Source organism: Kogia breviceps, chromosome 8 (genome assembly GCF_026419965.1).
Source record: "Kogia breviceps isolate mKogBre1 chromosome 8, mKogBre1 haplotype 1, whole genome shotgun sequence".
NCBI classification, from domain to species: domain Eukaryota; kingdom Metazoa; phylum Chordata; class Mammalia; order Artiodactyla; family Physeteridae; genus Kogia; species Kogia breviceps.
The window spans coordinates 65824171-65841407 of NC_081317.1; the positions used below are offsets into that span (position 1 = coordinate 65824171).

A 17237-nucleotide genomic window follows, 5' to 3' on the forward strand; every position below is an offset into this window, starting at 1 on the left:
ATTCAGAGAGCTGACCGTATATTATCAAGGGTGCTCTCACTTGGGAGAAACAAAAATAACTTGTTATTTTTCAAATAAATTCTAGGTTACCATATTTTTAAATCCTATATATCATACTGAATTTTTAATACATTTTTCAGGAAAAATGAAACCTTTATTTATTTAACAGTCATGTCATAAACACTACCCCACACTCAATGCACTCTGATCACATGTCTCTTGCCACATAAAAAATTCTCTGGCACTATTGCCAAAACAAGAGACAACAGGATGAAAGCTAACTAGGTCAAAAAATTAATGCCTTTAGGAAGAAGTATAATTTATTTCAGGCTTTCTAATGTTAACAATATGATTGGAAATTTAACATTAAATAATCAAAGGAAAACAAATAATTTTGTTGGAAATAAAATTATTTAAATTGACAACAGATACTTTTTCAGCAATACTTCCTTAGAAAACCACACAGCACTATAAGTAAATAATTCAGCATCTCAGATTCACTTTAACTGGCAATTCCTGCATTCCCATTCAAGTGTGAGAATATGTCTGACACTGCTATTAGCTTTTCTGTTATTAATTTTGTGAGATGATTTAAAGCAGGGGAAAAAGGTAGACATATTCATTGAACCAGTAGAAAAACAAATAGAAGATAGAAAAACACACAATGGATTTGTGTTTCTTCAATTTCTCTCTGGCCAAATTTAGAAAACCATAAATAGGAAAGTCTATGGAAAAACATTACTTTTAAGAGGATTCATTGTTATTCTAAGAAATTAAGTTGGGAAAAACAGGATTTAAATCAGTTTAAGGCCAACAGGGATCCAACATGCAGAACTAACTTCCATGACTATTACTATTATTTGCTTGACTTTAGACTCAAAAATAGCAGAAAATGGCTCCAGAGCCCACGAGCCACAGCTACTGAGCCCATGTGCCACAACTACTGAAGCCCGCATGCCAGGGTTTGTGCTCCTCAACAAGGGAAGCCATCGCAATGAGAAGCCTGTGCATCGCAATGAAGAGTAGCCCCCACTCGCCTCAACTAGAGAAAAGCCTGCACTCAACAAAGACCCAACACAGCCAAAAATAAAATAAATAAAATAAATAAAATTTTTTAAAAAGAAATAATGGCTTAAAATTTTTTAAAAATAGCAAAAAATGAAGCTGCATTAAACCAATCTGTGACATGTTAAGGATAAATCATTCCAATGACTTAGCAACACAGAACTTTTAAATATGTAATAAAACTTTTAAAATATGAATAATCTGTGACCAGTAATTTAACAACTGGGAACTTATCCTAAGAAAATAATTATTACTTAATGTACCAGCTTATATTTAAGAATGCTCATTTCAGCAGTGTTTATCAAAGATCTAAAAAAATGGGAAAAAAAAACATTTTCTAGAAACAAGAGGGTATTTCTTTAAAAACTCATGGTATAACTTATGGAAGAACATTTAGAGATATGGAAAAGCACTACCAGTAGGTGGAAAAAACAGGTTACTCATGATCATATATGTAATATATACGTTTATCTACCTATAATGCACATACATATGTTAGAGACTGATCCATTTCCTTAAATCTGATACTGGGGAGAGCAGTGTGGGGACAGAGGTGGGGGGTACAAGTAGAAGTGGGCATGGCATGAGGAGGTTGCTTGGACTAAAGCTCTACACTTGGAGTGGAAATATCCATAAATAGATGAATCTCTTTCTTAAGTGATGAAGTTTCTCTCTCACTCTTGAGATCTCTCTATATTTACCCAAACCAAAAGTATTTCATTTCCTAGCACCTTGTTCTTTTCCTTCAGGTCACTTACAACAATTTTTAATCATATGTTTGTATGTTTATTTGGTTAATGTCTATTTCCTGCACTAGAACCTACATTCTGTGAAGACAGGACTCAGATCAGTTTTACCATCACCAACACATAGTATGTGCTCCATAAATACTAGCTTAATGACTGCCAAACACTAGACTATTGCCCATAATGTAAGAAGCAAAACAAAAATGAAATCTAATGTTGACCTTACTATATTTGAATTACTTACTTGCTTCATTTCTATTTACATAGTTTATTTAAAAATTGAATTACTTTATCATTATGTAGAATCTTTCATTAGAAGACCTCAAAGTATTTCATTAGCAAATACAAGGAATCTGCCTTAATTGATGAAAATATGTCATAAATGTTAAGGAATGCTTTTTTTGTCCAGAAAATGACATACAGCTACAAACTACAACTCAGGTTTCTAACTTTATATCCACTCTCTAAGAATTTTGTTGATACAAATAAAATGTAGAATTGTCATTGTTGCAATGATCATTAACAAGCTCTGGACAAGAGAAGTCTTTCACTACCCCAGGGGCAATGGGTCTACTGATAAAATCTAGAAAGTGATTTGGTAGGATGTGTTCTATATTTACTCTACAGAAACTCATTAATCAGTCTAAATGTTTAAAAAAAAGAAAGGCTACATAATAAATGTAATTTTAAAGATCTACATTCCCTCATATTCACATGTACTTTTAAATATATTTAAATTCAAACTGGACTGAGTCCAGAAAGTAATCATAAACACAGCCGATATCAGCCTCAAATCCTGCCAAGTGCTAAAGATCACTCCACTTTAAAACAATTATATCCAACCAAACTTCTGGTGCCAAAAAAAAGCCCCCTATTTATACAACTTACACAATAATCAGAGTAAAGATTATTCATCTATATGTGCAATAAGAAATTATTTCAGGGCTGTAGTTTCACTTACTTCCTCAGATGTGGCTGCCTACTACGATCCATCACTGTCAAGAAACAAAAAACCAGGAATGTTCTTGCCTTCACTAGTGAATAAATACAAGCTGTAGCAGTGACCCTTTAAATCAAAATGCAAAAACCTTTTTCCTCATGGGGTTGGAGAGGCCCAACTAAAGGAGACAGGAAGGTAAAGCACTGGGAATGGCAGGGTTACGACACTAGTTCATCACTTCAGTTTTGGTTCATTTTACATTCCAAGAACTGTTGCTGAGGTCTTCTGGAAGGCAGGGCAGGGGTCAGGGAGGACTTTTTATAGCAATAAACAACTATCACATACCACGTCTGCTCATCCTTTGCCTTTTTACTTTGTCCAAGAACATAGGAAATAAGTTGTAAATGGCTTGCCAGTACTCTAATTCTGTGTGGGAAATCCATTCTGCTGCAAATTGTCCACCTGATCCATACAATCTCTGGCCCAAGACTGTAAATGGCAAGCCTTCCCTTCCAAGTGCAGAAGCACGAAGCCTACCCTACCACAAGCTTTTATCTCCCCTCTCTGTGAAATGAATATGGAAAAGAAAACTAACAGTAGAAGGCCCAGTCCTTTAATCAAATATTAAATTACATCCATTCTCAATTCAATTTAATACCTGTGCTGCTGAAATAATATCCAGAGTAACAAGCTATGACAGCATTCATTCCACAAACATTTCCGTGCCTAATATGAGCAAAGAGGTATGACTACTAATATGAGCAGAGAGGTATGATGGGCACAGTTACCAAACTTCATAAATAAGCAGCTACATGAGGGAGGGCAGAAATCTGGAAAAAGTTTGCAATTCTCACCATTGGTTAAGTTTTGTGAAACTGAATAGGGCTGTTTTTATTTATAATTTACTATTCATTATTTAGTTTGTTCAAAAAATTGTACTGAAATTGATGTAGCAGGATTAAACCACTAAATTTTATTACGTGGTTCACTCCTAAGACTTTTATTAGGATGTTTTCTGGCTAAAAAAAGCACTAAAAACAATTTTCCCCCAGGCCCAGGGCCTGTGTCTTAGGTGAGGGTGTATGAGCCAATCAAACATTCCATCCCAGTGACAACAGTGACTGTTCAGGGATCCGCACACGACCCAGGTAGGCCAAGGGGATTCCTAGTCTATTAGCCTAGAAGAAGCCAAGAGTCATCTATGCCACAACATGGGGAACAAAAGCCTGAGAAGGAAGCCAAGTACGATAAAAGAACCAGAGAGAAGAAAGCACAGTAAGAGGAACCAGACAGATAACTGAAGATATACATCAAGGAGGTAGTCCATTTTCTTTCTGTGCCAAAAGGAGGTGGAAGGCTACAACTTTTGAGAATGTTGACCCATTAAGACCTTAAGACAGAATCTACACACTTAACTAAATACATGACATACTCAGAAGAAAAGTTAAAATCATCTATGAGCATAGGAAGGATTTTTAAATCTACTGCTCCAGATTGTTACTGGAAATGTATCCACAATTGAAACCAGAGCAATACAATTAACATTTGACTTACAAGAAAATGATTTTATAGTCAGAATGAAATGAAATGGGTTATCAGGTAAGACAGACATATATTGTGAGCCAGGAACAAGTCATAAAATTTAAATTAACAAGAAAATCAGTAACAGAACATTATAATAAGAATTTGCCAAAGCAGAAGACTACTTCAAATTTCCACTTTTACATATGTTCAAAACAATTAAGGTCAATTAGCATGTTTAGAATATCAGGCCTAAAGATAAACAGATAAACCAGCCCCATGTTTTTAATCTGGAGACTTGAATCCATATGGCTGTCTAAACCAGTTAAGATTTTAAATGCCAGTCACAACACACAAAAAAGCCTTCAACAGGAAAAGTTTATACTCATATAAATACATTTCTGTCTCTATATCATCAAGAAAGAAACATCAAAATAGCAGTTAAGTAGTGTTAAAACAAACAGAAGTTACATATTCCAATGTCCCAGGACCAATATTAAATTTTTAAAAACCCAATGTAAAATACATTATTTTAAAAGCCTAGTCTAAAATACCATCTCACTTTAATACTCAGATCTAAATACTACCTTTAATAATAAAATGTCAGAAATACGGCAACCTGTAACCATAGACATAAATTACTAACTGCCTGAAAATGAATTACGTATATCAAAGGATAATGTTAACTTACTGGTATTGAACTACAAAGGCTATTGGAATCCCAAATTTAAAAAAAGAACCTCGGGGCTTCCCTGGTGGCGCAGTGGTTGAGAATCCACCTGCCGATGCAGGGGACACAGGTTCGTGTCCCGGTCCAGGAAGATCCCACATGCCGCAGAGCGGCTGGGCCCGTGAGCCATGGCCACTGAGCTTGCGCATCCGGAGCCTGTGCCTGTGCTCCGCAATGGGAGAGGCCACAACAGTGAGGCCCGCATACCACGAAAAAAAAAAAAAAAAAAAAAAAAAAAAAGAACCTTTACTCTGAACTTCTTCCAGCAATTCAAACAAAGTAAATGTGTATTTTTTTTAAATATTCAATTACTTCCTTTTTATATTTTTAATGAAACAGTTTAACTTAATTATTACTTAGCAGCAGCAACATCCAAGAATCTTGTCAATCACAGACCAGAAGTCCTGCCTCTGAGAAGGCCTGACTGAGCAGAACGTGAAACTCCCACAGTGGATGAAGCAGGAAGAACAGTCTCACCAAGAGTGATCAGTTAAATGCAGCAATGGTACTCATGACTTCTTGTGTCCAATGGCAAGTTATTCGTGGTATTTTTTCATTTATGTTTAGTCTCCTAAGTTCTTAAGTATAAGAGGAAGGGGGACCTATCTTAAATACCAGTTCTTGGTTTTTAAAAGGTTTCAATTGATTGTAGTAAAAAATAAGAATTCAAGCTAATGGTTATACTAGCAAACATCTCATACTGTGTGCTTTCTATGTGCCAGGCGCAGTGATAAATGAAAAGCATTTTCTCATTGCATCAGTACTTATATTAGTTCACTTAATCTTCACATCCTTATGAGGAACTATTAATAACTCTGTTTTACTAATGTAGGATACAGAGAATCAATGATTTGCCAAAGGTCATGGGACTTCCCTGGTGGCTCACTGGACAAGACTCCATGATCCCAATATAGAGAGGCCTGGGTTCGATCCCTGGTCAGGGAACTAGATCCCACATGCATGCTGCAACTAAGAGTTTGCATGCCACAACTAAGGAGGCCACAGGTTGCAACTAAGGAGCCCGCCGGCCACAACTAAGAGCCGGCATAACCTAAATAAATAGATAGATAAATATTTTTTAAAAATAATAATAATAATTTGCGAAAGGTCATGAATTAAGCAAGTGGTAGAATAAGACCTGAGTCTACATCCTTTAGTCATCAGTATCAGTGCTCCTAAAAACGGACAATATATTGACAGTACAGGATATACAGTGCTGATATTCAGCACCATCCCAGTCCATCTGAACTCTTCCCTGTATGGAGCTGCCCCGGGCCAAAGGGTTCTGATTTGGCTCTGATATTAAGGAGACTTGCAGAGATTAGAAGGCAGAAGAGAGTCTAAAGATTTCAGCAGCAGGCTGCTGGAGAAGTGACAGCAGCAGACCAGGGCTGAGGAACACAGGGGCACAAAGGTCCCGGCTGTTCCCGAGCTCAGGTAATACCATCTTCCCTACACACCCTTTCACTCCTCCAGTCCTTCCAACAATGTTGTAGCCTAGCTCATACTAGGAGCAAACTACTGGGAACAACTGTACATTCATGAACACGTTTTAATTTTGTATATCTTCCTTTGTGAAGAGTCTGTTACATTTTTGGTCCACTTTTTATTGAGATATTTTTGTTTTATTATTGAGCTGTCTGAGTCCTTTGTATATCCCAGATACCAGTCATTTATCAAATATATGTTTTGCAAATGTTTTCTCCTAATTTGTGTCCTTTTAATGATGTCTTTTAATGAGCAGAAGTTTTTAACTTTAATGAAGTCTAACTCATCAATTTTTGCCTTTTATAATTATTGCTTTCCATGACTTAAGAAACCTTTTTCTATCCCCAAGTTATAAAGATATTCTCCTATATTTTCTTCCAAAAACTTCATATTTCAGTTTTCTCCTTCAGGTTTAGGATCCATCTTGAATTAGTAGTTTTATATGGTGGGGTTCAAGGTTAATTTTTTTCACAAATGTTGAAGACTCTTCTTTCCCTCCTGGATCGCTTTGGTGCCACTGACAAAAATTAAATGTCATATAAGCGTGGGTCTATTTTGGGTTCTCTCTTCTCTTCTATTGGAGAAGATCTAGATCTATGTGTAGCTATATTCTTCATAAACAATCATCTACAAATAGGGACTGTTTTACTTCTCTTTTATCTTCATGCCCTTGACTACTTTTTCTTGACTTACTGCAGTGGCCAGAGTCTTCAGTGAAATAACAAACAGAAGTGGTGAGAATGAAACTTCTCACTTTGTGCCAAATCTTAGGGAGGAACTGTTCAATATTTCGCCATTCTGTATGACATTCATTGTAGGTTTCTTATATCTACTTTAGTGACAAAGTTCTCTCTGAGCATTTTTATCTGAACTGAATGTTGCTTTTTCTACATTTGGTAAAATGATCATATGTTTTTTCTCTTTATTCTGTTAATGTGATGGATTAAACTGATTTGATTTTTAAATGTTAAACCAAATTTTTGTGTGATAGTTACCGTTATGTGTCAACTTGACTTGGCCATGGGGTGCCCAGACATTTGGTCAAACATTATTCTGGGTGTGTCTGTGAGGGTGATTCTAGATGAAATGACCATTTGAATCAGTACAACGAATAAAGCAGATTGCTGTCCCTAATATGAACAGGCGCCATTCAATCAGGGGAAGGCCTGAATAGAACAAAATGTTTGACCATCCCAGGAATAAGAGGGAACTCCTCCTGCCTGCCTGACTGAGCTGCGACAAGGGTTTTGCCCTGCCTCTGCACTAGAACTGAAACATCAGCTATTCCTGCATGTCCAGCTTTCTGACTACAGATCTTGGGATACCTCAGCCTCCATAATTACAGCCAATTGCTTACCATAAATCTCTTTATATATATGCATCTTATTGGCTCTGGAGAAACCTGAGTAATACTCTTGTGTTCTGGAGATAAATGCCACTTAGTCATCAATTACCCTCACTTTACCACAGCTCAGCTATAACATATCTGTATTAAGAAACATAAAAGGGGTATATGGTTTTAGGTATTTCCCTGCAAATTGCCTTAATTTAAGTTCACACATGCCTATGCTTACACAGCCAGAACCACCTTTCTATTTTATTTCCTACTAATAATTATTCTCTCTTTAATTGATATAATTCCCAAGATGTAGTAATGGAGAAATAAACCATATAAAGAAGCCTCTTAGAAATTCCCATTTTTGTAAGATTGGCATTCAAGAAACAGAGATCAAAAGATAAAATATCTGGATAGATATAAAAAGACTACTTAGGAGAATAATGCAGGTACAAGTTAACTTAAGCTAGTCCTTTGATGATCAGGAAGAATTCTGAAATAGAATATTTCTTAGGTCATAAGCAAAAAAATAAGCAAGACTTCTTTGTCAATAAAATACAATTAGAGTTATGTTCTTAGTATCCAAAGAGCCTAAATTATTAGCTCCAACAGTTTGCAAAAGAAGCTTCTTTTTACCCATTTTTCAAATATTCAACTATTCATTTGAACTGAAGAATAAGTAGCTGACCTAGGAACAGTTGAAAAAGTGAGAGCAAGAAAAGGCAGGATAAAAAAGGAGTAGGAATGTGTCAAGGAAACAACAGGATGATGGCAGCACCATCAAACAGAAGAATGTACAGACTCTGCTTGTGGGGGGGGGCGGGGGACGGTCCTTGAGCCACAAGGAAGACTGAGAGGCAAAAAAGGGGATGCTGCTCTGGAAGAAGGTGCAGGAGGACAGACAACAGGGCACACAACAGGGGAAAGAGCAGATCTCATGAATTTAAAAAGCAACGAAACACCTTTATCAACTCGTGTTGTCATTTTTCTCCACTGTTTTTGCTACGCTACATTATAAATCTTCCTATGTACTGCTGCCCCTACTGGAAACATTCTCATCCTCTTGCTATAACCAAGCATATTTATCTAGCTAACACCCTTCATATTTCACCTTAAATGCATACAGACTAGGTCAGTTCCCCCTACTACAAAATAACTCAACACCCTGAATATGTGACACAAATGACATCAAAATTAAGTAATTAGTTGTATAATTATTTTATAAATGTCAGTTTCTAAGCCTTGCCTGTAAAAGGACAAAGATCATGCTTGTCCTGCTCATCACTGTGCCTTTCAACGAAGGGGGCAGGGGTCAATAAATACTTTTTGCATGAATTAATAAACTGAATGAAAAAATGTGTCCTTTGGATATATTTTCAACAATAAATTAACACTAAAAAAAGCATTTGTCTACATTTATTTACTTATTTGTCACTTGTAGAGTGCATGTGCTAAATGCCAGGGACTGTTCTAAGCACATTACATTTAATAATTCAACCAGGTTGGTATATTTATTATGCCCATTTAACTAATGAGAACACCAATGCACAGAGAGGTTAAGTAGTTTGCCGAAGGTCTTTGCAAGATTCAAACCCAGGCAGCTTGGTTCTACAATTCATTGCTAAGTAATTTTAAGACAATGCTGTGAAAACAATGTCCATTAAAGGCTACTTGAAAGAAAAGTATCCTATAAAATATGTAAGAGGTCTGGGGTTTCACATTTTAGCTCTGCAATTCTCGTATATGTATAGTGAATTATGGAAAATGTCAGTAACTGATTCTTGATGCTGAGCTCTTCTTTATTTTTTTCTTGGTAATGAAAATATTACACAAGATTTTAAGAAGAAATGGATAAATTAAAGTTTTCACATTGCCTATTGCTTTTTATATATTATAATACTAATGCCCAGAGGATTTATTGAAATAGAAACAAATCTACATGAGGGCTGAGGCAGTTGTTTAAGCTGATGTCTTCCCCCCCACACTTTAATGGAACAAAGAAATAAGCATCTTATTTTACTGAATCTCTCATTTTGACTATAAAAGATTTATTTTGTAAAAATGTAAATGTTGGGCTTCCCTGGTTGTGCAGTGGTTGAGAGTCCGCCTGCCAATGCAGGGGACATGGGTTCGTGCCCCGGTCTGGGAAGATCCCACATGCCGCGGAGCGGCTAGGCCTGTGAGCCATGGCCATTGAGCCTGCGTGTCCGGAGCCTATGCTCCACAACAGGAGAGGCCACAACAGTGAGAGGCCTGCGTACCGCAAAAAAAAAAAAAAAAAAAGTAACTGTTAAAAACGTTTATTTATAGTACATCTTTTTCCTTTAATAAAATCAAACCAATTAAAATGATCATTGAACATATTTCATTTTAAAAAGTTGCCTTCATATAGTCTAACTATGTGATTACCACAAAAGTTGAAAATCTCAGTTAGCCTTTAACTCATCTGAACATTAGTAGATTTGGTATCCAAAGGTCAGTTTGTATTTCTAAAACCAGAAAACTGGATAGGTTATCAATATCTGGTCTTCAAATGCATTCGATATAAATTTTTCTTTAACTACTGCTGTAACTGAGCAGGATCCTACAAGACCTTCCTGTGATTCCTCCACTGTCACTGACTCACCACCATCCCGTCCCATCCTCCACCTGCCTCTTGTTTGTAGAAAAACTTTAACCTCCCAGGCCTTCCCCAGGTTCCAAAGAATAAATTTAATTAAAGTAAGAAAATGCAGAAACAAAGGAAAACAGTCAAGCAAGACAAAATAATAATAGTTTAGCCATTAAACAAAGTCAAAGATGCTTAGTTCCTCCTCAAGGACTATAGATAATATTTTGAGCCATGTCCTTTGAGCTGTTCTGCAGATACCGAAACCTCCACCAGGTAGAAGAAGTTAACTGTATGCTGATCACAAGCACATAGACCACAGACCAACTGGAACCAGAATGTTGATGATGTTGACCCAATCATCTCACCACCAACCAATCAGAAGAATGCCCACAAGGTGGTCACATACCCCACAACCCCCCTCCCTCACCCTGTCTTTAAAAACATTTCCCTTAACCCCATTGGAGAGTTCAGGTTTTTTGAGCATTAGCTACCTGGACTCCTTGCTTGGCGCCTGAAATAAACATTACACTTTCCTTCACCTCAACCTGGTGTCAGTAGATTGGCTTTACTGCGCTCGGGCGAGCGGACCCAAGTTTGGTCGGTAACACTGTTAACCTGAGCAAACATAGGAAGGGGTTAATGCTATGATGTAAGGTCCTCTAATTCAGGATGCTGTTGCAGGTTCAGCTGAGAATTTACTGGGTACAAGACATTTAATCATCATCAATCCTATCCTTGCTTTTATCAGTCATTCAATTTATTTCATTTTCTTCAAAATCATACCGCATGGAGCTACCTGTGCTCACCGTGACTCCACGTTTCCCCACCACTCAGACATAAGTACATAATAGAGTGAATGTTAGCAAACATAACCTAGCCAGTAGCTTGGCCATGATTTATAATGATTTATAAATGAACTTGAGAGAACAATGGGCATTTCAGATTAATACATATACTCAGTAGTGCACAGAAACTGCATTCACAACATCCGTCAAACACCATAGTCCAGTAGGGGAAAAAGCATAAAATGATGGCAATTTCTATGGAGGAAAGAAATTACATGGAAAAATAACCATGGCAGTGAACAGAACATGGATTACAGACAAATAACAATGTTAAATACCACCAAAGAGGTTACTAGTTTTTATTTTTGTTTGAGAGGGGCACAGACCTTTACTTTGCCCGTTATGACTGCAAGTTTGAATTCTAATAATAAACATTACTATTATAATTTTTCATTTAAGTCACAGTTTAAGATATAAGAAGATATGAAAAGACAGCTTATGAATTACCAATAAATTATGCTATATATAAATGCTACATTCTTTCTTGTAAGAAATAGTCAAAATGTAACTTTCTACTGAAAAACAGAAACTTTATAAACTTTTGACAGTTTGTACAATGACTTCTATCTCTGATGGAAAGTAACTGGATAATTTTCAGGAGCTAGACCTAGTAAGTCATTAATAATAAATACCATGTGCTAAACTTGTAAGCAAACCATCTAATTCTTCTTTCTGTGCTTGTACAGGATCTTCCACTCATCAGCCCCTGCTCAGTGTGGCATGTATGTAGCTACATGATGGCAGAACTGCACAATGCAATTACCACTAGATAATTAGAAAATCATCCTTTGATATTTCCTGGCTATTCAGTACTAGTAATATTTAAACTTTCAAAAAAGAGAAAAAGAGTTTTAGATACCTCCTTCAGCAAACAAAATTTTTTAGTGCTTGAAAAGACACAATTCTGATATAACATAAACAACCAGATGACCTCTCAGATCTCTGACTGGAAGGATTACTTAATCGTTTCTATATCCAAGAACATGTAACAGCTTTTCATTAGAGCTACCCAGCTTTTATTACGGCAGTCGAGGCCTTTAGAGTATTTTACGCCACAGTCACAGCTGCTGTCAAGTCTGCAGTAACCATAATCTTTAGGTCAAGCTTTTATTTCACTATAAAGGGCTTTAAATATGAAAATGTCTGGTGATAAATTAAGTTGACAGGCATTTCTTTTTATTACTTCTCAGAGGAAGACATACATATCTATCCTGTTGTTTCGTGTAAACAACTGATAAGTGTCACCACAATTTGTATAGCCTAACTAGACTACAATTTCACAGAATTAACATACCATGGCTATAAATTACAAGTCACTTACACTCCTTGGAGTTGTCTTATGAACTATAATAGGAACTCATAAATTGAAACAAATCAGAGAATGACAGTAGCTGCATATATACTTGGTAAATCTGACTGGCATAAAAAATCCACTAAATGGCTTTTCAAGTTGTTCAGACTAAAGATGTGACATCAGGTACAACTGTGCTATGATAACCACAGGCAAGTTACAGTCACAACGCTTAACATTTATTAAGCAAGTAAAAGTTCAAAAATAACAATACAAGGCATATTTTCCAAGAGCCCCTGACAGACGTTATAGCCTAAAATTCAAAAGAAAACAGCAATGATGCAAACAAACAGACCAACATTTTAAAGAGAGAAGGGGCAACCAACATCCTCTCCTCTGTCTGTGGCCACGTATGGGGAACAGTGCAAGATCGGAGGGTATTTTAAAGGACTGTAAAACCAGGAAGGAAACTTGGGGCTCTCCAGCTCTCATCTTCTCACCTTTTTCTCTTAGAGAAAGAGTTTGGGGTAGGACTATATCAAGCTAAGTCATCTGGTCTTTGGATTCCTGGATATCTCAGAAAGGGAACAGAAAGTGTGGGAATGACTGTAAATGTTTTATTCCAGGCTTTAGGCTTTGAAAGGGAGGCACAGGAGACATCCTATGACTTCCCTTTAGGACTCTACAAGACCTTCTACTAAACCCTATTATTTCCTCTCTCCTATCATCATAATGTTATCATAAAGTTACATATGAAAGAAGGCAAATGTATCCTAACCTTTACAGCTGAACTAATCAGGAAAAGAAATAATGATTTCTTCCTCAGAGCTATATTATTATTTGTCCCTAACTGCAATAGCAATAATTAAGTGATTTCTATTAAAAACACTCTTTTAGTAGTTTTTTGGTAATTGTGTTGGTGTTATTGTTAATAGTTTGGCAAGACTGGAGTTGACAGGGTAAGGACAGCATTATGAATCAGTTTTGCAAACACCCAGCTGGATAAAACCATTCTTTGCCCTGCAATGGAAAGAAAATCTACAAACAATTAAAAAGAAACCAAAAGGCTACTTTGCTATAGCAAAGGCCCAAACTTTGGTTGCAAAATCAGGATTAGCTGAATGCCACTAATGCTTCTATGTTTACAATTGTTCTCTTTCCCTTGAATGAGTGATACACTTGAAGATCATACCATCTCACCACCCAACATCTCTGTGGCCCTAAGCATGGATTCTGTAGGTTTCTGATGATAATACTTTTTATTATTGCCACCATAAACATATATACTCGGATTTTACTGTAGAGGAATGTGAGGGTCAGAGGGCTAAGTGGTTTGTACAAGGTTGTCTCGCCAATAATGAGCACAGCCAGTGTATGGGCCCAGCTCTCTGCCTCCAAACCTGAGCACATAGCACCCTGTCATCACCCTGCCTCGCATGATGTGACTCCTCCGTAAAATGGACCCATTTCTGGTTCCATTGCACAGACAATAAAGTTGTACCTGTATTAGAGAATACTCACCATACCATGGCACCAAGTTTGTGAGACTGAATACCTGGTCAGAGGCATGCATGTCAGGGATCATTTGCAACACACCATACTTCTGGGAAGGAGCAATGGTTCTGTGCACAGAAGAATGGAATGGCACAGCCTTCTGAGAATCAGCAGTCTCTGTGTTTCATCTCTTACCATGGTGGTGGGATCGTCATCCACAAACATTCTTTGATGACATGACTACTACTGCTACTTGGCTGCCATTGCCACAGAGGAAAAAAGTTTTCTCTAATTTCATTATGGTTTTGACCAACTCTAAATGGCCAAAATGCAGCCCTCTTTTGCCAAGAGACCAAAAATAAAGTCCCATCAGAAAGATTTCAATGATGAATGGAGAGGCAAATGGCAAAAACCTCCATGAAAGCTAAGACATAGATTTCAGTCTTACAACTACTCATTTGTAAAGAAAATGAATGGTGGGTTTAGTTTGTACTATTTACTATAAAACGTCGTGAAGGATTTGTGATAGAAATAAATATCAAAAATGATGACCTTGAGAAGTCTATGTTATGTGATATATTATCTAAAACATTTACTTTAATTAGTAATTTTCTCTTATAAGCATGGCAGGGATGGGAAATTTGCTCATCGGTGCCTCTCCTTCTTTAAAATCCTGATTTTTTTTTTTTTTTAATGAAGAAGTCATTTGGGATTGCTAGTAACCTGGGAAGGAAACAGAAGGTCCTTTTGCTTGGGGGGAGATGGATATGGTTTTGCTATTCAGCATTTCTTATGACTTTCTTATGACCATTAAAAAGTATGCTAAGATTCTTTATGACCTAGTTTTAAAGGATAGTTTGTTATAAATTTAAAGACTAGAACTACAATAAAATCACATGTAGTTGGCCCCATCCTTCCCATTTTACCACAGTGTTCTAGAGTTCTCTCACTACATTTTGAAATATCTTTGTGGAATTTTGAAATTCATTACTTGCATAGAGTTCTTTGAGGCTGCATCAGTGCTAGAAGAGGAGTTATGAAACACAGCTCTGCACTTCCCCTTGGTTAGTTCTTTACCATGTCGAACAGAAGATGTGTGCATGTTTGGTATCTAAATACAGAATGCCTATAGATTTTACCCACAAGTTGTATATCCAATGAATTCCTCCACAAGCAGGAAATAATAAGTATGATTAATCAGAAGAATAAAAAGCACTGCTGTATGTTGTTTGAAAGGAATCCTTTATGGGGGGTTGTGAGTATTATTGTTTTTGCAGTTTCCATTTTTGAAATAGGTTAAAAACATTTGAAATTTTCGAGTATGCAAAGTATATGAGTAGATGAAGTAACTGGTATTTGTCTCTTTGTTTACTACTAAATTATAAGTAATTTGTATCATTATTGGAAAATTATCCTGGCTCTTGTCTAGAATGGTTTCATGCTGTGATTTTAGCACAAAGGTACACCTTTTCTTATTTTCATGGCCCAAGTACAATTACTTGAGGTAATAGCATTTCTTCCTGTGGATTCATAGCATAGCAGTGTTCCCTGAGAGCAGTGAAAGTGAACTGTGCTTTAAGTGCAATCACTGTGGACCTTTCTTAGCTGAGCCTTATTATTATAACCTCATTCCTCCTGTTTCTAGTTTCTATTTCTCCTCCTTCTTTCTGTTTCTAATATGTAAAAGCTGCACTTCAAGCTTCTTAGAACTTATTTGTGTACTTAATATTCTCTCATTCATCCAATATTTGGGGATAAGAGTCCCTCTACTTCTAAAACATGAGCAAGGTACATTGGTAATGCACAACGTTAAGGATTTCTTGAAATTACATATGATTTATTGGACTCTGAAGTCGGTTGACTTTCCTAGATCCTCCTAGCGTTGTAGCTTTAATGTTCTCATGGTCTTTTCTATTTAACTGAAAAACAACGTTAGATGAATGTTCTGTTCAGAAAAACATTTTTAAACAGATCGTTTTGATTTGTAGTAAGGAGAAAGAAAATAAACATTTAGATGTAACTACTGAAAAAAAAAAGTGATGACGGATGGCATTATGCAGAGCATAATCTTCCTCAGCAGCTGTGTGCCAGGGAGAATTTGCACACATGTTTGCAGGGCACTACAAATAAAAGAGTTTATGCCAAAGTCATTATTTTCTAGCTCTAGATGTTGTGGCCTAAAAAATATCACAAACAAGATCTATTCTTCATGCTAATCATAATCAGCCTCACTGCAAAATGAGTCAGCAAAGCCAGCAGGTCCCTTGTCTGTCCAAGTGTGACAGTGCAACGCTCATTGTGAGTGAGTGCACCTCAGAGCAGCCTGACCCTTAAGACACCTTTTCAGAAATACAGCCAAGCCTGAATATGCTGGAAAAGGCTGTGGCTTGACTAGGAACACTGCCACAGAGCATAAGAGAGCCCCAGCTGAGTTCTCAGGCCAAAGAACAGGATACCACTATGCATGCTTTGGGAAAGGAAAGAAACATTTCTCTGCTACCAACAAGCATAAAGCAGGCCAGCAGGTTCTTTACCAAAGCTGTGTAGACAACACCTGAATATGCAACATCTGAGCCCAGTCAGATATCACAGAGAAGGGGTCAAAAATCTTTTTCTGAAAAATTCCAGGTAGTAACTATTTTAGGCTCTGTGGACCATATGATCATTGCCACACTGCTCAAATCTGCCATTGTAATATAAAAGCAGCCACAGACAATACACAAACAAATGAGCATGGCTTTGTTCCAACACAACTTTATCACAAAAATGTCAGGGAGCCGTAGCTTGCCAACCACTGACCTGAAAAAAATGTAGTTTCAGAGAAACAGATGAGGTGGCATTTGACTTTTTGAATGGGCAGCCAACACAAAATCAAAAGACAGGAGTTATCAGCACCCACATCGCCATTTCTGAAAGAACTAAAGGAGGCTCTGGAAACAAGGCATGGACAGAGGTGGTGCAGCTCTGCTATATTTCCAACCTAAGCTAAAGGCAACTGGCTGTAATGTGCTCTTTTATTCACATTATAAAGATTGAGAATAATTTTGTATTAGACAAAAATGTAACCATATGCCATTTGAAGCTAATGACTTGCCACGGAAATTAAAGTTAATACATCAAATTATGAGACACTTTGATATAAAGAGAGTATTTTTCCCCACAGCTGAGTT

The 17237-nt window shown here is 36.9% G+C and overlaps 1 protein-coding gene across 15 annotated transcripts in view; it reads right to left on the reverse strand.

Annotated features, from left to right (window-relative positions):
- KDM4C (lysine demethylase 4C) overlaps positions 1–17237 on the reverse strand; it is a 430596-nt gene that overhangs the window by 203465 nt on the left and 209894 nt on the right. Inside the window, exon 9 of one of the 15 annotated variants that reach the window (XM_067041575.1) lies at positions 14133–14195. The exons of the other annotated variants lie outside the window; for them this stretch is intronic. Within the exon in view, the coding sequence (XP_066897676.1) occupies positions 14148–14195 (48 nt within the window). The 3' untranslated portion in view covers positions 14133–14147. Of the gene's footprint in view, positions 1–14132; positions 14196–17237 lie in introns of those variants that run through there. 15 annotated transcript variants of the gene reach the window in all.